Consider the following 24062-nt stretch of genomic DNA (forward strand, 5'->3'; position numbering starts at 1 on the left):
TGGCTTCCAGTCATATACTACTCTCTGCTCAACTAGAATGCCTTTTTCATTCCTAAACATCACTGTGTCTGGTAGTTTAGAATCCATTTCTACCTCCACTAGTAGTGGTGCAAAATTCAACCCTACCTTTTTTTGTATGCTGATTAACCATTAAAGGTTTACCAACAAGTCTATCTATCTTGCTCAATCCCTTAGGACTCCAATACTTGAAGTCTAGTCCTAGGAACTTGATCCATATAGACACTGTATGCAGCTCCTCTCTTGTGAATTCCATCTCAGGGCTCCAAGCTTTCACTATGAATGGCTTGTTGTCAAAGTGGTATATACCTTTGGATAACATCATTCATCCCAACTGCCGAGTCAAACCTAACCAAGATAATTCCATTTTTCAACATAGCTATTTTGTTGATCCCATACTTGGCCCATAACCTCTGAATGTATCCATTAATCACAGCAAATGGGGGGTGTGCACCCAATACATAACAAATCACAGAGTTCTTCCAAAATTTAATTTCGGATGAAATGTCATCTAATTCAATATCAATTACTGGGGTTTCACCATGTATTTCAGGTGCAACATATTCTAATTTAAACCCAGCATTCGTAATTTTGGTAATATCAAAATTATCCCAAACTGAATTTCTCTTCACTGCGTACTTTCTTCCTCCTCTACTAGGTGTAGCCAGGATTTCTTTCCACTGCTCGTAGCTCCTGCCCTTGCACTGCTTGCTGAAGCTTGTACTACTTCGTTCCATTGTCGGACTGCCTGCTCCTTACTGGTCCCATCCTCCTTCCGTGTTTTTGGTACTGTTTCATTGGTAACACTTTTTGGTAGTGTTTCATTGGTAACAGATCTGGTTTGAGGTGTTTGCTGCGTTACAACTGACTTGATTTGGACTCCTTGTTATTTTTCTCGTTTATTGTTACTTCTAATTGCATCCGCCATCGCCAATTGTGCCTTCTGAGATGGAACTCGTGCTCTCCTACCCATGGTTGGCGTACGTTAGTTATCGTGCGCCGAGAGAGAAAAAGCCATGCGCAGATATTATTGGTGTACGTTAATTCAAACTAATTCTTCCAAGTATAATGATTAAGCTTAGTTTTGCACATTTTTTCGGTAAGTGTTTTCCCAATGACCCAACTATGGAACATCTCCAAGCAATTGTTAACGCGACTGTAATCCACAAAGCTGTCAAAATAGTGCGGTGGGAAAATCCCCCCTGAGCAATGGTTTAAGTTGAATTCAGATGGAAGCTGCCTAAGGGGGAAATGTGGTGCTGGAGGAGTGATAAGAGATAGTGAGGGTAATCTGATACTAGCTTACTCTATATTCTTGTCACGGCCCACTTCACCCTCCGTAGGATGTTCTGATGGCACCTAATGTCTAAAATTAGGTAAGTCTAACAATTTATGAAATACCATAATATAAAACTGAAGTCCAATTCTCAACACATGAAATAAATATAAAACTGCAAATCAATAATTACAACTCCCAAAACCCGGTGGAAATAAGTCACAAGCTTCTAAGAGCAAATATTTAAGTGTCTCTATACATCAGAGTCTAAAGAGAATAAGGAAAACAATATAGTAAGGATAGAGGGGACTCCGAGGTCTGCGGACGCTAACAAATATACCTTGAAGTCTTCACATGCGGTCTAATTCACTAGTATCTGGTATGTGGGAAGAACCTGGATCTGCACAAAAAGATGTGCAGAAGTGTAGTATGAGTACACCACAATGGTACCCAGTAAGTGCCAAGTCTAACCTCGATAGAGTAGTGACGAGATCAGGTCAGGGCCCTACTGGTTTAAAAGAAAAATAAGGCAGAAGATATAATAATAATTTGAAATGACTGAGAATTTAAACAAAAAGAAGTTTTAGAAAATATAAACACAGTAAATAGAGGTAAATAATAGGGGCACTCCCGAGGTACCGCCTCGTAGTCCCAAATGTAAATTTGCATGACGAGGGGATCTCTCGAGGTACCGCCTCGTAGTCCCAAAGTAAATATACAAGACAGGGGGATCTCCCGAGTAAACGCCTCGTAGTCCCAAAGTAAATATGTAGTATAGGGGGACCTCCCGAGTAAACGTCTTGTAGTCCCAAAGTAAATATATAGTACAGGGGGATCTTCCGAGGAAGCGCCTCGTAGTCCCAAAGTAAATATGCAGGAGATAATCGAAGGAAACACGAATTTACAGCAAGAAATCTTACAGTTAAAGATATAATTTAAATCAAGGAAAACATGTAATTCAACTAAGCATGTTGCACAAATTGCAAGTAAGAGTTAAGACACGTAGACTTGCGATACTAGGCTAAACATGATCTCCACATATGCTAAGGCAACTCAGTTAAGGAATTTAAAAGAAGACAACTCAGCAAGAACCAAAAGTTTTTACAATTAGCCCGTGTACGCACTCGTCACCTCGCGTACACGACGCTCACGTATCACATGTGGTTACAAAAGTTCCAAATCCTAAGGGGATTTCCACCACACAAGGTTAGACAAGTCACTTACCTCAAATCTCTCTGAATCAATCGATAAGGATGCCTTTCCCTCGACTTTCCGACTCCGAATGGCCCAAATCTAGCCAAAAGCAATTACATATTATGAATACAACTACGAGAAACTAATTTAAATAATAAATCTACGATTTTATCAAAGAATCAAAAAATCGTACCAAAACGTCAACACGGGCCCACGTCTCAGAATCGGGTAAAAGTCATAAATTACGAATACCCATTCGACCACGAGTTCATCCATACCAAAATTATTAAAATCCGACACCAAATCGCCACTCAAATCTCCAATTAAACTCTCCAAATCCCTAGCCTCAAACTCCCAAATTTCACCTTAAACACACACAATCTAGGTGGAAAAATCAATGGGGAAACAAGGTTATTGGTCAAAAATAAGTACAAGAGACTTACCTCAAGAAATTCCTGAAAAATGCTCTCAAAAATCGCCAAACCCGAGCTCAAAATGTCCAATAATGATAAAAATCACGAACCCTTGCTTTTTAAGTGTTCTGCCCAGCATTATCGCTTCTGCAGTCACATTAGCCGCTTCTGCGGCACCGTTTTTGCGGTCCGGCCCTCGCATCTGTGGAGGCCACTAAGCCGCCCAACCGCTTCTGCGATCATAACCCCGCTTCTGCGATCATAACCCCGCTTTTGCGCAACAAAACCCTCTTCTGCGGACCAGCCTCAAACTCCACCATCCGCTTCTGCGACCCTCCAAGCGCAGGTGCGAGTTCGCACCTGCGGAACACCCTCTGCATTTGTGCTTTACAACCCCCAGTACAAACCTTCGCATCTGCGCAACACGGACCGCACCTGCGATCAAAGCTCCGCAGGTGCAGTTACACCAGCAGAGTCCTGCTTCAGCCATGCACGAAGTCCCTTTTTCGATCTGTTAGCCATCAGGAATCCACCCGAGGCCCTCGGGACCTCAACCAAACATACCAACAAGTCCTAAAACATCATACAAACTTATTCAAGCCTTTAAATCATATCAAACAATGCTAAAAACACAAATCGCGCATCGATTCAAGCCTAATGAACTTTAAAACTTCAAACTTCTACATCCAATGCCGAAACCTATCAAATCAAGTACGATTGACTTCAAATTTTGCACACAAGTCATAATTGACATTATGGACCTACTCCAACTTTCGGAATTAGAATTTGACACTGATATCAAAAAGTCCACTCCATGTCAAACTTTTCAAAAATTATCTCATTTCCAACTTTCGCCAATTGACGTTAAAATGACCTACGGATCTCCAATTCGACATCTGAACACGCTCCTAAGACCAAAATCACCCTACGGAGCTATTGGAACTGTCATAACTCCATTCCGGAGTCGTCTTCAAATAGTTTAAACTACGGTCAAATCCTACGACTTAAAATCTCCCTTTAAGGACTATGTGTCCCATTTCACTCCGAAATCAAAGACAAATCCTCCCGGCAAGTCACAAAACCTAAAGATGAAATAGAGGAAGCAATAAATAGGGGTTCGGGGTTAATTCTCTCAAAACGACCGGCCGAGTCGTTACAATTCTTGGGCTAGGGAACAAGCAATTGGGCTGAAAGCCAAGCGATGCTCTTTTGGATTCAACAATGTCACAGGCTATTGGGAAGAAATAACGTGGTCGTAGAGGCGGATTCTAAATTTCTAATAGATTGTGTGAAGAAACAAGCGACGACACCATGGAGAATTTTCGAGGCTGTTGAGGAGATACAACAATATGTGGAGGATAACCATTGTAACGACCCGATCGGTCGTTTTGGCTATTGCAATCCCGTTTCCCAATTTACTGCTTAAATTGTGATATACAGTTGTTATTTGGCTTGTCGGGGTAATTGGTTCGGGTCCGGTGAGATTTTGAAATGATTTGGAACACTTAGTTCCAAGGTTTAGAATTTAAGTTGAAAAGGTTAACCGGATGTTGACTTATGTGTAACGATCCCGGAGAAATTTTGCTAAGAAAATTAAGGTTTTGTGGTGCCGGGGTAGATCAATTAGAACAAAGATTATAGCTCACCGCGGCTCGGATTTTTTGGGTTGAACAATGCACCGATGTGTAAAGAAAAAAAAACATTTTTGTCGGAAAAAAGGTCATTTCTGCGATCACTATGCGGTAGCAGAATAACTCTGCGGACCGCATAATGGTCGGAGAGTGGATCAGGAGAGGGGCAAGATTTGAGAAAAATTTGCGGTGCATTATACGACCGCAGAACAGGTATGCGGGCCGCATAATGACCGCAGACCGGGTCAGTCACGCCTAGTTTTGGAGGCCAAATTATGCGGCCGATATGCGGACCGCATACGTGTTATGCGATCGCATAACTGCGTCGGGGCTTCCATTCTTTCTAATTTTTGACCCGACCCAACTTCGATTTGTAGCCCTTGAAGCTCATTTTTTAGCCAAAAATCTGATATTTTAGAGAGAGGTGAGAGTATTTTAGAGAGAGAAAGTGAAGACTTAGTCATTTATCCATCAATTCTTGTTCAAGGTTTGAAGGTTTCACAAGGATCTTGCTAGGGCTTCAAAGAGGTAAGAATTTCTTTCTCCAATTCTTTAATTTCGGGTTTGGAGTAAAGATGGGTAATTAAAAGTATGATTCTTGGGTATTAGAGTATTATTTATACATACGCATACCAATAAGGTTTATGGAAAGACTATTGAGTTTAAATGGGTAAAGATTGGGTTGAAAATGGTAGAAATCTTCAAAGATTTTAATTGAAGATTTGAGGGTCGAGTTGATGTCGGAATTTGGTGAAATTTGTATGGTTGGACTCGTGGTTTGATGGGTGTTCATATTTTATAAATTTTATCTGGTTCCGAGACATGGGCCCCACGGGCGATTTTTGAGTGAATTTCGGAGTTTTATTGAAAAGTTAGTATTTCCTTATGGAATTAATTACAATAATTGGTATTGACTGAATCGAATAAATTGTGACTAGATACGAGGCTTTCGGAGATCAATTCTTGGGGCAAGGGCATAGCGGAATAAAGAATTACACGGTTTGAGGTAAGTAACAGTTCTAAATTTGGTCCTGAGGGTATGAAACCCGAATTATATATTATGTGATTAGTTTGGGATGACGCACATGCTAGGTGACGGGCGTGTGGGCGTGCACTGTAGGAATTATGACTTGGTCAAATTCCATAGGACTGTGTAGTTGAATTATCTGTTGATATCCGTACATTCTCTATGTGTTAGGGAAAATTGAGCTGAGACTCGTATTAAAAATCATGCTTAGACATATGTTGTTATTATTGGTACCCACTGGGGTCATTTATGTGGTTGAATTATATGTTCAAACTGTAATTTCACACTCAGTCATGTTTATTCATTTCATATCGTATCTCAGTCTCTGTTGCTATTTATTAAAATATCATATTATCAATTTTGGGCTGATTATCATGATTTTTGAGAGCCCGAGAGATTGGAGAGGTTGATGACTGAGTGAGGCCGATGGCCTAATTGTGAGAATATTTATGGATCGGGCTGCACGCCGCAACATATTTTTTCTTTATTGATTTATGCCATGATTGGCTTGATATAGCGCTTGGGCTGAAGGAGCCCCTCCGGAGTCTGTACACACCCCCAGTGAGCGCAGGTACCTACTGAGTGCGAGTGCCGAGTGTGAGTGCCGAGCGCCGAGGGATGAGTGACTGTGAGAAATGAGTGACTGTGAGAAATGAGTGACTGTGAGGAAAGAGTGTCTGTGAGGAATGAGTGACTGAGGAAAGAGTGACTATGAGGTTGGAGTGAATGGGAGGACTGAGTGACTATTACTCTGAGTTGATGCATTGATTTCATTATTTGCTGCATTTCAGCTGTCATATATCACTATTTTGGAAATTTCGGAAAATATTATTTTTTGTTTCGGTCAAACTTGATATGAAATTTCAGTGAAATCTTAAATGTTGAACTTGAGAGAATGCCTACTCTTTTATATTGGAAAGTATTGTATTTGGACTTAGGTGAGAAGCTCGTCACTACTTTCAATTCTTTATTTATTATTGTTACTTACTGAGTTGGTTGTACCCATACTATACCCTGCACATCGTGTGCAGATCCAGGTGATCTCGGATACAGTGGGTGTTGATTCTTTCGCACAGTCGATTTTTCGGAGATTCAGAGGTAGCTGTCATGTTTCGCAGACCTTGTCTCTCCTTCCCTATCCTTTTGTTATTGTATTTGGTCTCAGAGTATTATTATAGACTAGATTTTTCCCAGACTTGTAATGTATAGATGCTCATGTACTCAGTGACACCAAATTTTGGAAGTATTTGTATCGGTATTTGCGAGACTTGTGGATTGTGTTTAAATATTATATTTTCAAACTTAAAAAGAAATTATGGATTTTTGATGTTGTCGGCTTGTCTAGTACGAGATAGGCGCCATCACAACAGGTGTGATTTTTGGATAGAGACAACCATACCTTGATAGGCCACTGCTACAGAGAAGCGAACAAAGTTGCAACAAGCTAGCAGCTTTAAGCCACAAACACCAACAATATATAATAGTTACTGAATTCGAGAGGCTCCCAAGAATAGTTAGAGGACTACTCAAGATGGACAAGCTTGAGATGACATCATTCAGAATTAGACAACTCAAAGCAGCAGAAATTCATTTTGACCCCCCTGATGTATAGGAAAAGACCCCCCCTTTTTAAATTTTGGTTGCCTTAAAGTATAACAGAGGGTGGAATGCCAACCTCTCAAAAGGTAGATGGGAATTTTCTGTCACTCTTTATAAGCAATAAAACGGTGATGGTTCACAAAAAAAATAAAAAATGAAGTCAGCTCAAATTTTCAAAGACTTGATTGAAAATGACTACGACTAGGAATTTCAGTGAAAAAACTTGTCCTATCACAAGTTAGATGTTGTTTGGTTAGATGTTGTTTGTCCAAGCTTTTGAGAGTTTAAAAGTATTTTTTTTGTCAAAATAAGTATTGGTTTGGAAACATAGGGGTCGTTTGGTAGAGTGTATAAGAATAATGTTGAATAAAGTGTATTAGTAATGCTGATATTAGTTATGCTTGCATTAGTTATGCTGGTATTAGTTATGCTGACATATTTCTTATCCATTATTTGATTTGATGTACTAAAGCATTGCACAATTTCTAAAAAAATTATTTATTTATAAAAATACCCTCATATAACCGGTCCACACCACATCTTTGTTAAAGAAACATATGTTGATGAATGTTTGTATATGAAAAGGGTTTAAATAAATTATTTGATTTGTCTACCTATATTGTAGTATAGAACTTAATATTTATTTATAAAATAGAAAATATGCTAAGTATTTATTTATTTACTAGGGATATAATTTTATTTCTCACTTTCTTGGATTATTTCAAACTTGCATTATATAATAGCTTATTTTAATCAAGTATAAATTTTGAAGGACATTTTTATCTTTAACTAAGTTAATGCATGCATTAAAACCCATTGCATTGTTAATACCATGGTTTCTTATGCATTAGTTATGCATAGGATAATACCAAATAGGGTGTATAACTAATGCTTGCATAACTAATGCATAGGTTCAAAAAGTGTACCAAATAAAATATTACTAATACACAAAGCTAATGCATACATTATTTTACCTAATGCATCCTACCAAACGACTCCTTAGGGTGTTTGGCCATGATAGAATAGTGCTTTTGAACGGCAACAAAAATAATTTTATTACTTTTGGGAAGATGCTACAAATTCTAACTTCTTCCAAGAAGCAAAAGCAAGAGCAAAAAAATAATTTTTTTTAAAAGAAAAATATCCTTACTATAAATTTATATTTTCTAAATTACCCTTATTTATTTAAGTTTTTCTTTTCCTTTTTTATTTCCATCATCCTTTTCTTTCTTTTTATTTCCACCGAATTGCTTTAAATAATTTGCTCTCAAACTTTTTCTTAAAAATCAAATTCTTTATATTTGATATATTATTTGAATATTAAAATAGATAAACCAGAAACAAGACAAGTGAAAAAGAATTTGAAAAGTTGCACGCACATTACACATATATGACAAGGTTTTATTCTCCGTCTCCTATCTCGGTACTAAATTTGATCTTTTTTTTTTCTTTCGTTGTTTCTTCTTTTCAATGTCTCCTATTCCTTTCTGAAATAACAAAGCTAAGCACCGAATTTATACACTTTCTCTACAAGATAGTACTTTTTTTCTTTTGCAGCGTACTTTATTATACAATCTCTAGTTTGTAGTTTTATATTATTCCTATCTCTTTTTTAATGTGCATGCATGTATTGTAGTTGATTGAATGCATAGTTTGTTGTTTTATTGATTTAGTTTAACTATATGTTTTAATGATCAAAATCTTTAATACAATATATATTGTTACTTTATGTTTTATATTTAAACTAAATATAATAAAATTAAATTAAATTTTTTTATAATAAATATTTAATTTTTTTACTTTTAAATAATTACAAAGTGAACTTTGATATTATCCTTTTGTGGTAATTTTACACTCAAAAGTGCTTTTTAGAAAGATTGTGCAAATACAGATTACTTATCAAATATTACCAAAAATATTTCTCAAATGAATTGGCCAAACACAAACTGGCATTCTCCAAAATAATACTTTTTCAAAAAGCACTTCTAAAAATAAGCAATTTTTGACAGTTTGGTCAAACATGCTCTTAGTGATCAACCAAATTGGTTGAGTGCTATTTGATAATCTATATGAAACCAACTATGCACAATAAAATTTGTTTCAAGAAAATAATCAAGCCTAGAAAATATTGTGATAAGTATAGTATTTTATTCTAAATATTGTAATGATTAAATCTTTATAATTTCTCTAATTCTTTTTTTTTTCAGGAAATGAATACAAGAGCCTTCAAGCTTGATCTTGATTTTTTATGTTTTAATCTGAGTGCTTGAAGCTTGATCTTCACGTATTTTAATCCAAAGGCTTGCAGTTTGATCTCGAATTTTATGTATTTTAATCTAAGTACTTGAAGCTTGATCTTCAACCTTCGTCTCAATCTTTTAATAACGATTGAATACTTGTAGTTTGTAGAGAAATTTATAACGTTTGATCAAGTTCCCTCTTGCTTCTTGTTTATTTTTGACCAATTATATTGAAGTGACAAAGCTATATTTGATTGGTCGGAACATCACTTGTATGCGTGGCATATTTTCATTGGGCTTTGATTGATAAGGCATGCTAGGTAATTTTGACTTGTGACATAATCCTATTAGGCTCTTTTATTGAGCCTTAGGAGAAGATAACATATTGGGCTCATCATATATAACTCAATTCAATTGGCTAGCCCAAGTGATTTAAATTTTTAATTAAATTCGTATTTATGTGGACTTATATAATTAATATATTAATATTAGCCAATAATATATTTTTGGACTATTATATCTTGAATTGAAAATATAATACAAATTATTTTATGAATTTGAATAAACTAAAATAAAATTTAAATGCCTAGACCAGCAAAGATAGAAGAGGTAACCTTGTAAAATTCATTAATTTAGCATTAAATGTCTTCATATAAGTAAGCATGAGCAACTTAATGCTTGACTTTGTGACACGATAAAATTGAAACATAAGAGAATGATTGGACCAATCCTAGAAGGAAGGATCAAAAAGATATAATGGTAAGCGTAAAAGCAAAATGTCACAAGCCATCCAATCCTTGTTGACATAATGGTTGAGATGTTCATAGTAGAAGAAAACCATCTGTAGTCAATTTAACTCTATCAAATAAAAACTGGTCTCTATACCAAAATTTGCATTTCAATAATAGAGCAGCGGTACAGGGTACAAAAAGTAAAATCTTACAAGTCGGCTGGAACGTCAGTAAAAGACTAATCTCAGGAGAAAACCTCAATATCTTCTTGTTTATTTTGAAGCCAAAAAAATAGAGAGGTCAATGAAAAATCATAAGAACCCATTGAACAAACAAAATTAGTAAAGAATTGGCAAGATTGTAACACTATACTTAGAAGATTCTTTGATGCCTATGAAGGTTGTTTATCTTGGTCAGGGGTGGTGTTGTCCAATACTGCTTAGTAGCAATTAGAATCTTTATCTTAACATGAGGTAAAGGACAGATAAACAATGCATTTTTCCGATCAGAAGTGCAGGACTGATCAGTAACAGTGCATTTTTTCGAAAATGAAAAATTGGTGATTGAAAAAATCTTTTGTCGGATGATATGGCGAAATCCATTGATCAAATAACCCAAGAGAAATTTCAGTTTTTAGGCTTAACATTCCCCATTTCTTCACGGTGTGATAATAGTGCCGAGGAATAAGGGGGAAATGCATTTTAAAATACTCCACTGCTTTTTTTTTTTCATTTAGTTGTGTCTTTCTTCTTCTTCTTCTTGGCTTGTGCCATGTCATTGATGTGTGTGTTTTACTATGGTCCACAATACAATGTTCTATCATCAACTAACTATAAGAATTACACGTCTCGCATAACTATTATTGAGAAAAGTAATCTTTTTTTTAATAAATAGCTTCTCTTTAAGAATAATGTGAATAGTATATTACTTGTTGTATACGGTCGAAATTGATTTCCGCCTTCGTACGATTGATCGAGATGAGATCATAATGGACCAAAAGAAGACTTCGTAATATCGAGATGGGTTCCGAAGATGGCACGAACGAGCTTCAGATTTCAGGTACAGATCAAACACCGAGTTCAAAGTCATTATCGAGCTCGGGTCCGAATCGAACTATGATGAGATGTTATGGAATCGAGCTTAAGGGGCAAAGGCCAACCGATATCGAGCCCGAGCCATTACCGAACCTCGAGTCGGAATCGAGCTCAAATCCGCATCGAGCTCTAAAAATGATACCGACCAACACCGAGTCCGATCAAGCTCGAGCTCACAGATAAGAGCCGTTGCAACCGCACTAAGAGAGAGAATCTCGGCAGAAATTAGGGAAAAGTTGATTTATCATGGGTTCCCCACTATGCATTTTTAATTATATCTAAAGTAGGATCATCCACTATAAAGAGGATGACTACATTTCTATAAAGGGTAAGTTTTTGTATACATGGTAACTGAGATATCATACATTCCTATATTGAAGAGTTATCATTTTCTTTAGCTTCATAAATTGATTCATCTTGCTTAATCTATAAATCATCTTCTTCCCAACTTTGCTTATTTTTCATTCTCTACAGTCAACACTCGATATTCTATTCATTCTTACGATTCTGTCAAGTTATACCACATACTCTTAGAACTACGTATAAATTTAACTCTATCCATTTTTCGGGTAAACAGTTTGGCGCCCACCTTGGGGCTAAGGATAACAGTGGTTATTTGGTACGGATCTGCTAAACGCACCCTCTTACACTTGTTGTTGAAAGTATCTTTGATTTCAAATTAGCAACAACGAACTCTCAATTAATGGCCTTACCTATCGACAACGGAGCTGCCCTTCAAGGAGAAAACAACAACTTAACAACCAGGGCCGAAAGGCCGCTTGTCGATGTCGTTGGGGCCCGAGTCTAAGTACCATTAGACGTTAATTCGCATGTGTCTATTGAGGAGAACCAATGTTCTGAGCCTGAAAATAGCATTCATGGTGGTACTCGATCTGCACCTCGAGACACCCATAACGTTGAGGAAAACGGAATTAGCTTACGCATGATTTTCGAAATGTTGCAAGCTCAACAGGTAGCGATAGCTCAGTTGCAGAGTCAAACACAGGTACCGAGCAGACCGGAGCCCAGTCCACCCCGAGAAATCACCCACAGAACGGAGCCAGCTGTAGTAAGGTCAAATGAGCAAGAATCGGGGACTAATATCGAAATTGTTAAGATGTTCGAAGAGTTGACAAAACGAATAGAATTAGGAGAAAAGAGGATCGAAGAAAACAACAAAAAGGTGAAAACGTACAACTCCAGGGTTGATCAGATCCTGGGGGCACCCCCGATATTGAAAGGCTTAGATTCCAAAAAATTCATGCAGAAACCTTTCCCCCTGAGCGCGGCCCCTAAACCAATCCTAAAGAATTTTCGCATGCCCGAAATTCCTAAGTATAATGGGACGACCGATCCCAACGAACATGTCACCTCTTACACATGTGCCATTAAAGGAAACGATCTAGAAGATGATGAGATCGAATCTGTATTATTGAAAAAATTCAGTGAAACCCTGTCGAAGGGGGCAATGATATGGTATCATAATTTACCATCTAACTCTATTGATTCTTTTGCTATGCTTGCAGATTATTTCGTAAAAGCACATGCTGGGGCCATAAAAGTCGAGACCAGGAAGTCGGACCTATTCAAGGTAATACAAAAGGATAACGAGATGCTAAGAGAATTTGTATCTCATTTCCAAATGGAACAAATGGATCTACCACCAGTCATAGACGATTAGGCCGTTCAAACTTTCACTCAAGGTCTGAACGAATGGAGCTCGATGGCCTCAGGGCGGTTGAAACATAACCTGATCAAATACCCAGCTATTATTTGGGCTAATGTGCACAATCGATATCAGTCTAAAATAAGGGTCGGAGACGACCAGTTGGGTTCCGGGTCCGGTTTTAAAAGTGATATTGATCGAGAACCAAGGTCAAGCAAGGATCGATACCGGCCATACAATGGAGATCATTGGGGTTGCGAAATTTCACGTAACCATGTACGAGGCGAAAAGAGAAATGATCGAAGCCAAGGATCTTGGGGACTAATGAACAAAAATGGGTTCGATAGGCATACCGGACCTAAGGAAGCACCACGACTATCGGAGTATAACTTCAGCATCGATGCATCCGCCATCGTGTCAGTTATCGGACACGTCAAGGACACTAAATGGCCTCGACCCATGCAAACCGATCCTGCCCAGAGGAACCCCAATCAAATGTGTGAATATCATGACACCCATGGGCATAGAACGGAAGATTGCAGGCAACAAAGAGAGGAGGTAGCCCGGTTATTCAATAAAGGTCACCTTTGAGAATTTAGAAGCGATAGAGCCAAAAACCATTTCAAAAATAGAGATTTCGGTAAACAAAACGAACAGGAAGAACCACAGCACGTCATCCGCATGATCATCGGTGGCGTCGATACCCCTCAGGGGACGGTACTTAAACACACTAAGACATCGGTTATGAGAAAAAAGCAATCTCGAACTTGGGATTACGCACCCATAGGAACCTTGTCCTTTAATGATGAAGATGCAGAAGGAGTCATGCAACCTTATAACGATGCACTGGTAATATCCGTACTTATGAATAAAACTAAAGTTAAGCGTGTATTATTGATCCAGGTAGCTCGGCCAACATTATTAGATCGAAGGTTGTAGAACAGCTCGGTCTACAAGACCAGGTCGTACCCGCAACCCTGGTTCTAAACGGATTCAATATGGCATGTGAAACTACCGAAGGCGAGATAATTCTGTCGATAAACATGGCCGGGACTATCCAGGAAATGAAGTTTCAGATAATAGAAGGCGATATGAAATACAATGCCCTTTTTGGAAGGCCATGGATCCACAATATGAGAGTTGTATCTTCGAACTTCCACCAGGTTCTTAAATTTTCAACATCGGAGGGAATCAAAATAGTGTACGGGGAACAACCGGCTGCAAGGGAAATATTTGCCGTCGAAGAAGCAATTCCTATATCCTCACCTTTATCAACAAAGGGGTCGGACTCAAAAAGGGAACGAGATGCCAAATAGCAATCACAGACGTCAGCTTCAACCCAACCAAAAATTCAGAAGATCGATGAAAATGATGATCAAAGGATCCCTCGATCCTTCGTGGTTCCCGATGATTCTGACGCTACCTAATCAACGATTGAAGAGTTGGAGTAAGTCATACTAATCGAGCATTTGCCCAAACGAAAGGTATACCTGGGAACGGGATTAACCCCTGAACTCAGGAAAAGGCTTATTCAATTTCTTATCGATAACATAAATTATTTTGCTTGGTCCCATTTAGATATAACAGGGATCCCACCGGATATAACGACGCATCGGCTAAGCCTGGACCATAGGTTCAAACCGGTAAAGCAAAAGAGAAGACCCCAGTCCGAGGTAAAGCACTCATTCATAAAGGACGAGGTAACTAAACTTCTCAAAATAGGGTCCATTCGGGAGGTGAAATATCCCGAATAGTTAGCCAATGTAGTTGTAGTCCCTAAAAAAGGGAACAAACTTAGAATGTATATAGATTACAAGGATTTAAACAAGGCATGCCCCAAAGATTCTTTTCCATTGTCTAACATCGATCGCATGATCGATGCCACGACCGGCCACGAGGTCCTTACTTTTCTCGATGCCTATTCTGCATATAATCAAATCCAAATGAACCCGGAAGACCAGGAAAAGACTTCATTTGTCACCAAGTATGGAACATATTGTTATAATGTGATGCCCTTCGGGCTAAAAAATGCATGAGCTACTTACCAACGCCTAGTAAATAAAATGTTCAAGGAACGAATAGGTAAAACAATAGAAGTTTATATTAATGATATGCTAGTTAAGTCCCTGCGCACAAAGGACCATTTGGCTCATTTACAGGAAACATTCGAGATTTTAAGGAAATACAACATGAAGCTCAACCCCGAGAAATGTGCTTTCAGGGTCGGTTCGGGCAAGTTCCTCGGCTTCATGGTATCAAATCGGGGGATCGAGAACAACCCCGATAAAATCAAGGCCCTCGAATACATCGCCATCGTGGATAGTGTAAAAGCCGTGCAGAGGCTAACGGGACGGATTGTTGCCTTAGGCCAATTCATTTCAAGGTCGTCAAATCGAAGTCACAGATTTTTCTCTCTACTTATAAAGAAGAACGATTTCGCTTGGACCCCGGAATGCCAACAGGCATTAGAGGGATTGAAGCGATATCTATCGAGCCCACCACTGCTTCATACTCCAAAAATAGACGAAAAACTTTGCTTGTACTTGGTAGTATCGAAAATCACAGTAAGTGGTGTCCTAGTTCTAGAAGAGCAAGGTACGCAATTTCCCATTTATTATGTAAGTCGAACCTTAGGAGAAGCAGAAACTAGATATCCACACTTAGAGAAATTATCACTTGCACTGATAAGCGCCTCCAGAAAGTTAAAACCATACTTTCAATGTCACCCCATATGCGTATTAACCACTTACCCACTTCGTAATATTTTGCACAAGCCCGAACTATCAGGCCGATTGGCCAAATGGGTTGTCGCACTCAGTGGGTACGATATCGAATATTAACCCCGTACGGCCATCAAGTCTCAAAGTTTAGCGGACTTCGTGACCGATTTCACGCCAACCCTTATATCCGAAGTAGAAAAGGAACTCTTGTTGAAATTGGGTACATCATCGGGGGTATGGATCCTTTTCACAGACAGGGCTTCGAACATTAAGGGGTCCGAGCTAGGCATCATTTTAAAGCCGCCTACGGGTAGCACTATTAGGCAATCTATCAAAACTAGTAGGTTGACTAACAATGAGGCCGAGTATGAGGCCATGATTGTAGGTCTCGAGCTAGCTAAAAGCTTGGGAGCAGAAGTCATTTAAGCCAAATGTGACTCTTTACTGGTGGTAAATCAAGTAAACAAAACCTTCGAAGTTTGAGAGGATAGAATGCAAATGTATCTGGACAAACTACATGTCACTTTACACCATTTCAAAGAGTGGGCTTTACGGCATGTTCCACGAGAACAAAACGGTGAGTCCGATGCACTTGCAAATTTGGGATCATCGGTCGAGGAAGGCGAGATAAGCTCGGGGACTGTCGTTCAACTCTCGAGATCCGTGATCGAAGAAGGTCATGCCGAGATAAATTTTACAAGCTTAACCTGGGATTGGAGGAATAAGTATATTGAATACTTAGAGAATGGAAAGCTCCCATCGGACCCTAAAAATTCGAGGGCCCTACGAACCAAAGCTGAACGATTTACATTGACTGCAGATGGAGCATTATACCGAAGGACATTCGATGGACCATTGGCAGTATGCTTAGGTCCAGGAGACACCGACTACGTCCTACGTGAGATTCACGAGGGCACTTATGGAAATCACTCCGGTGCCGATTCATTAGTCCGAAAAATAATCAGGGCAGGGTATTATTGGATCGATATGGACAAAGATACAAAGGAGTTTGTTCGAAAATGTTACAAATGTCAAAGGTTTGCACCAATGATCCTTCAGCCCGGAGAGCAACTTCACTCAGTCTTATCCCCATGGCCATTCATGAAATGAGGAATGGATATCGTCGGCCCTCTGCCATCGACCCAAGGTAAAGCTAAGTTCATTTTATTTATCACTGACTATTTCTCTAAATGGGTTGAAGCACAGGCGTTCGAGAAAGTAAGAGAGAAAGAGGTTATAGACTTCATCTGGGATCATATCGTATGTCGATTTGGGATACCCGCCGAAATAGTGTGACAATGGGAAACAATTTATCGGCAGTAAAGTGACAAAATTTCTCGAAGACCATAAAATAAAAATGATATTGTCAACACCGTATCACCCTAGTGGGAACGGACAGGCCGAATCGACAAACAAGACTATCATTCAAAACCTGAAGAAAAGGTTGAACGAAGCTAAAGGGAAATGGAGAGAAATTCTGCCCGAAGTCCTTTGGGCATATAGAACAACATCGAAGTCCAGTACGGGGGTGACTCCATTTTCTTTAGTGTATGGTTCCGAAGCATTAATTCCAGTCGGAGAACCCAGCGCAAGGACTTGACATACATCGGAGGAATAAAACCACGAGGCTATAAGTCCTAGCCTCGAATTATTAGATGAAAAATGAGAAGCGGCACTTGTTCGAATGGCTGCACAAAAGCAATGAATCGAAAGGTACTACAATAGAAGAACCAAACTCCGCCACTTCAGGATCGGGAACTTAGTCCTAAGGAAGATCACCGCCAACACTCGCGATCCTAATGAAGGGAAGCTCGGCCCGAATTGGGAAGGACCCTATCAAGTCCTCGATATAGTCGCAAGAGGGTCTTATAAACTCGGAACGATGAATGGCGAACCATTACCAAACAACTGGAACATATCACTTCTCAAACGATATTATTGTTAAGGTATGATTTTCTCCCTTCCTTCGTCTATATATATTCGACGCTAACTCATTGCAGGAGTTCAACCAAAAACATCGAGACCTCAGGTTTTAAAGTACGCGTTGCACTCTTTTCCCCTTAGATCGGTTTTTATCCCAATCGGGTTTTTCTGGCAAGGTTTTTAACGAGACAACAACTATGTGCTACCTGAGGACAATTCAATATTATCCGAGGCTTCTTTACAATCAACCTCGAATACTAGGAGGCTTTACCATCGAATAAATCGAGTTCGATACAAGAAAGTTATTTCGTACCAAAGTCATGTCAAAAAGGGTATCAATAGGGAAAAGTGTAAGGGCCAAATGGTCAAAACAAACCATGCCCGCATAGTTTTGCTCGAGCCCTGGCATAAAATACAAACACATATATAATGACATCTTTACCGTTAACTCATATTTTGAAAATTTCGTTCTGCTTCATGATTCAAATAGGCTTAAGGGTCGACCACTACCGAAGGAGTTTTGAAAACCTTACACCATAAAGCCTAAGGGCTATCTTACTTCGAGTTCGAGCAATCACTCACTCGACCATTAAGCCTACGAGCTACATTACTTCGCGTTCGAGCAATCACTCACTCGACCATCAAGCCTACAGGCTACATCACTTCGAGTTTGAATTACTCACTCTACCATTAAGCCTACAGGCTACATCACTCCGAGTTCGAATTACTCACTCGACCATTAAGCCTACGGGCTACATCACTTCGAGTTCGAATTACTCACTCGACCATTAAGCTTACGGGCTATATCACTTCGAGTTCGAGTAATCACTTACTCGACCATTAAGCCTACGGGCTACATTACTTCGAGTTCAAGCAGTCACTCACTCGACCATCAAGCCTACGGGCTACATCACTTCGTGTTCGAATTATTCACTCAACCATTAAGCCTACGGGCTACACCACTTCGAGTTCGAATTACTCACTCGACCATTAAGCCTATGTGCTACATTACTTCGAGTTTGAATCACTCACTCGACCATTACGCCTACGATCTACATCACTTCAAGTTCGAATTACTCACTCGACCATTAAGCCTACGGACTACATCACTTCGAGTTCGAATTGCTCACTCGACCATTAAGCCTACGGGTTACATTACTTCGAGTTCGAACCATCACTTACTCGACCATTAAGCCTACGGGATACATTACTTTGAGTTCGAATTACTCACTCGACCATTAAGCCTACGGGCTACATCACTTCGAGTTCGAATTACTCACTCGACTATTAAGCATATGTGCTACATTACTTCGAGTTCGAGTAATCACTCACTCGACCATTAATCCAACAGGATAGATCACTTCGTGTTCAAATTACTCACTCGACTATTAAGCCTATGGGCTACATCACTTCGAATTCGAATAACTCACTTGACTATTAAGCCTACGGGCTACATCACTTCGAGTTTGAATCACTCACTCGACTACTAAGCCTACGGGCTACATCACTTCAAGTTCGAATTACTCACTCGCCTACTAAGCCTACGGGCTACATTACTTCGAGTTCGAGCAATCACTCACTCGACCATTAAGCCTACGGGCTACATCACTTCAAGTTTGAATCACTCACTCGACTACTTAAATTACGGGCTACATTACTTCGAGTTTGAATTACTCACTCGACTACTAAGCCTACGGGCTACTTTTATTCCGAGTTCAAGCAAGTACTCACTCGACCATTAAGCCTACAGGTTATATTACTTCGAGTCTGAGAAATCACCCACCCAACTACTAAGCCTACAGGCTACCTCATTTAAAGTTTGAGCAAAAACTCACTCGGTTATTAAGGCTACAAGGTCCAAATTCGATCAAATTACCTAAAGCCTTATGAAAACCTTCATAAGGCATGAATGAAACAAAATCTTCACAAGGCAGAAAATAAAATAGAGGCAAGTCGGGAAAAGAAAAGATATATATATATATATATATATATATATATATATATATATATATATATATATATATATACACACAAGACTATTTACAACGTCCGAGATGGAAACTAAGGGCTAAGTTTCTTAAATATCTCCAAGGGCGGTCTCTTCTCCATCGGGATCCTCCCCGCTCTCGGACCCTCTCTTGCTCCCATCATCATCACCATTATCATCATCATCATCATCATCAGATGCCAAGGCTTCAGTATCGGCTTCGAGCTCTTTAGCCCTTTTTATCTCTTCAGTGAGATCGAAACCTCGAGCATGGATATCCTAGAGGGTCTCCCTCTGAGATTGGCACTTAGCAAGTTCGGCAACCCAATGTGCTCGAGTGTTGGTGGTCTCGGCTGCCTCTCTTGCTTGTACCTGAGCAGCTTTAGCATCGGCCCGATAGACGGACACGAATGCATCCGCATCGGCCTTTGCCTTTTTGGCATCAGATTCGGCCTTGGCAAGTTCAGAGGCCAACCGAGCCTCGACCTCCTCTATTCTTCTTCCTTGAACCGAGCTTTTTTCTTTCATACTTTGAAGTTGGTTTTCGGTCGATGATAGTTCGGCTCGAGCAACCTCTTTCTCTACAGCAAAGCGGTCCATACCTTCTTTCCACTTCAAGGACTCCGCTTTTATCACATCGACCTCCTCACGGAGTTTCCCGATCATCTCGAGTTTCTGCTGCAGTTGTGAGACCGATCAATTAACCATCGTTCCGGTATCGAGCCCATAGGCTTTTAATAGTATTATTACCTGCTCTGACAGATCGGTCTGATCTTGGTGAGCCTTGGCCAACTCAGCTCGGAGGCCTTTGATTTCCTCTCCCCTTTACCCTAAGAGGAGTTTAAGGGCGTTCCTCTCCTCCGTGACCTGTTGCGACCTGCAAATAAAGAAGAAATAAAGTTAGAAAAGAAAAACAAACATAAAAGTAATATCCATAAAGAGAGTTAAAGCTTACCCGATTCAGAGCTTGCTGCACTTTGCAAAAAAGGCCCGACACATCACTAGGGCCAGTAGCATCCTCGACCGCAGTAAACAAATCACAGAAAGGATCCTCCCCTTCATGAGATCGGTTCATCTCGAGGGCCCCTAAAGCTTGGGCTTCCCGAATCGCCCCTTTGGAAAAAGCAGGGAAAGTGGGCGAGTCTTTCTACTGCCCCTATTGACTTCGATGGGGCATTCTTTTCGGTTCGAAGAGAGTTAGGGACGGGCCCTTCAGACATATCCACCACCTATTGACTTCGATGGGAGATATACTCGATCCTCAATAGCTCGGGGACTTTGCCCGAATCTTTCTCCGATGTACCCTCAGTTCGAGGCAGAGCTTTGTAAACCACCATCGATCCAACTACCTATGAGGCATCGATGGTTTTCTTCACTCGGACCACCAGTTCGAACCCGTTGTCCTTTTCTTCTTCCTCGTCTTCATCCCTCAGACGCTGAATTGATTCTAAGGTTAGAGGGATGGCATTCTTCCTCGACTTACGAGCTTTCGGTTTTGGGTTTTCGGAAGTAGAGGCCCTATTTCTCTTATTATCCTTCGCCGGTTTAGAAACCGGGGCTGAAGTTTCCTCTTTGCCGGACAAAGGTTTCAAAATCGCATCCTTGCCCAAATCTGCATACAAGAAAATTGATTTGAGTGTACGGAAAACAGTTCGAACTATCAATGGTGCGAGAAAGCAGATTACCATGATTTTTGGCCTCTCATCGGCCCTTTGACAAATCGCTCCATGAGCGCTCGACGTACGTAGAAGTCGAAGCCAGGGTCCGTACCTAGTCCTTGAGGTCGGGAACCGCACCGGGCATCCAAGGAACCGCTACACCACAAAAAGGGATATCATTAAGAAAGGAAACGAAGGGGAAAAACAATGGGAGATAACAACCGAGTTACACTTACGCTTCATGTTCCATTCTTCTGAAAATGGCATCTTCTCGGCCGGTATTAGGTTCGACATCTTCACTCGAACGAACCTTCCCATCCAGCCTCGATGTCCTCATCTATGCTCTAGAATAGAACCTTGGTAGCCTGACGCTGTAGTTTTATTAACCCGCCTCGAAAGAGGCGGGAGCAGTACAATCTAATGAGGTGGTCGAGGGTGAAAGACATCCCCTAGATTTTGCTCACAAAGAAACAGATCAGAATAACGATCCGCCAAAAATAAGGATGATTTGGCCTAAGGTTATTTGGTATTTACGGCAAAAATCTATGATAACGGGATCGAGAGAGCCTAACGTGAAAGGGTAAGTGTACACACTTAAAAACCCTTCCACATGAGTAGTAATATCCTCTTCGGGAGAAGGGACTACCACTTCTTTATTCCCCCAGTTACAATATTTTTTTATCTGTTCGAGATATTCTCCGGTTATCGAACACAAATACCTCGATACCGGCTCACATCGGCCCGGAACCGAAGAGCCTTTGTCGACCTTAAAATCGGAGGTAAGAACACACGCCACAAGAACACACTCCTCAAGCTGTGGATCCACCGGTGTTTTGTCGGCGACAGGCTGTGAAGAAGAAACTTTCTCTTTCTGAGGAATGGTTTGTGATGTTGTCGCCATTTTTGAATTTAAAGATCGAGAATAGAAGAAGGTGACAAAGATTTGGTAGTTTTGAAGAAGGATTTTGCAGAGAAGAATTACAGATTTTCGAATGAACTCAGAAGATACGAAAAACAACTTGGGAAATTTGGAAGATTGAAGATGTAAAAGTGATAAATGGTAAAAGGAAGGGCTATTTATAGATTGAAGCAATGGCGATTCAATATCAGCGGTGGCTGACCACCGTCTGACACGCATTAAATGCCTTGATAAATAAAACCGACGGGACATCTATCACGTACGTCATGGTCGGGCTCGATGCAAACGTCAGTGCATATTCAATCGAGCTATTGAGAAATCATATCGTTTCTCGTCATATCCTTCTCGAGAAACGAGGGGACTATCTATATACGGTCGAAATTAATTTCGGCTTTCATACGATTGATCGAGATGAGAACATAATAGACCAAAGGAAGACTTCGTAATGTCGAGACGAGTTCCGAAGATGGCACGAACGAGCTTCAGATTTCAGGTACATGTCAAACACCAAGTTCGAAGTCATTATCGAGCTCGGGTCCGAATCAAACTATGATGAGATGTTATGGAATCAAGCTTAAGGGGCAAAGGCCAACCGATACCGAGCCATTACCGGACCCCGAGTCGGTGTCGAGCTCAAATCTGCATCGAGCTCTAAAAATGATACCAACCAACACCTAGTCCGATCAAACTTGAGCTCACAAATAAGAGCCGTTGCAACCGCACTAAGGGAGAGAATCTCAGCGGGAATTAGGAAAAAGCTAATTTATCATGGGTTCCCCACTATGTATTTTTAATCATATCTAAAATAAGATCCTCCACTATAAAGAGGATGGCTATATTTCTGTAAATGGCAAGTTTTTGTATACATGGTAACTCAGATATCATACATTCCTATATTGAAGAGTTATCCTTTTCTTTAGATTCATAAATTGATTCATCTTGCTTAATCTATAAATCTTCTTCTTCTCAGCTTTACTTATTTTTCATTCTCTACAGTCAACACTCGATATTTCTATTCATTCTTACGATTTGTGTCAAGTTATACCACATACCCTTAAAACTACGTATAAATTTAACTCTGTCCATTTTTCGGGTAAACACTTGTCCTAGTTATAGAAGATGAATGCATATACGATTGTATTAGAATATGCCACATGATAACTAAGTAATAGTATAAATTTTCATTTAATCCCATCCAATCTTTGTTGAGAACTTGAGATGTTCGATTAGATGTTCATACAAATCTTCATTTTCAATGTCCTTCCAACATGTAAGCAAGAAACATGGTAAACATTGACACTTGAACTATTTGATTTCACAAAGAGAAATCAGTTCTAGTAAATATGTAATAATTGCCAAGGTTCTTCCAACAAAGAAAATATATTTCGTACATGCTATATGTAGTAGTCAACTAGGGGATGAAGACCACAGTCCACCCCAACAACAACAACAACATAGTATAATCCCTGTTTTCGATAGACCCTCGGCTCCCTTCCTCCAAGAACTTCCCACCTTGCTCTTGGGTGACTCGAACTCACAACCTCTTAGTTAGAAGTGGAGGGTGCTCACCACTAGAGCAACCCACTCTTATCTAAACAATTCCACATAAAAACGTGTAACTTGAGAAATGCTGTACTCGGAAAGGACCCAAATTACAGTGCAGAAAATAACCAGTAACTGTAAAAAGAAAATTTCCTAATTACACTCGGTTTGTCTGTTTTCTAAGTCCATTCCCTAATTAAATGGTAAATTCCCTAATTTTAAGCTTAGATTCCAGTTGGTCACTGTGGAAACAACCATCTTTAGTCACTTTATCACTATAGTCTAAAAACTGGTTTCTGTGCCAAATTTTGCATTTAAAAATATAAAAGTACGGGTAAAAGATACATGCCTGTTATATCAGGGGAAAACCTCAATATCCTCTTGTTTGGTTTGAAGCCAAAAAGATAGAGAGGCCAATGGAAAA

At 39.8% G+C, this 24062-nt stretch overlaps 1 protein-coding gene across 1 annotated transcript; it reads right to left on the bottom strand.

Annotated features, from left to right (window-relative positions):
- Positions 1-19609: 19609 nt before the first annotated feature.
- Positions 19610-20185, bottom strand: LOC138906514 (histone chaperone asf1-like). The gene is made up of 2 exons (XM_070195473.1): positions 19952-20185; positions 19610-19798 (listed from the first exon to the last, which is right to left on the bottom strand). Exons 1-2 carry the CDS (start codon positions 20183-20185, stop codon positions 19610-19612), a joined length of 423 nt encoding a protein of 140 aa, XP_070051574.1.
- Between the last annotated feature and the right edge of the window lie 3877 nt (positions 20186-24062).

Source organism: Nicotiana tomentosiformis, chromosome 1 (assembly GCF_000390325.3).
Source record: "Nicotiana tomentosiformis chromosome 1, ASM39032v3, whole genome shotgun sequence".
NCBI lineage: Eukaryota > Viridiplantae > Streptophyta > Magnoliopsida > Solanales > Solanaceae > Nicotiana > Nicotiana tomentosiformis.

Excerpts from the sequence above, each read along its gene's own strand:
- LOC138906514 (XM_070195473.1), bottom strand. The coding sequence starts at position 20,185 with ATGATCGGGAAACTCCGTGAGGAGGTCGATGTGATAAAAGCGGAGTCC. Across the intron at positions 19,799-19,951 it reads CCGAATCTGATGCCAAAAAG|GATATCCATGCTCGAGGTTT; the intron begins GCAAAGGCCGAT and ends GAGACCCTCTAG.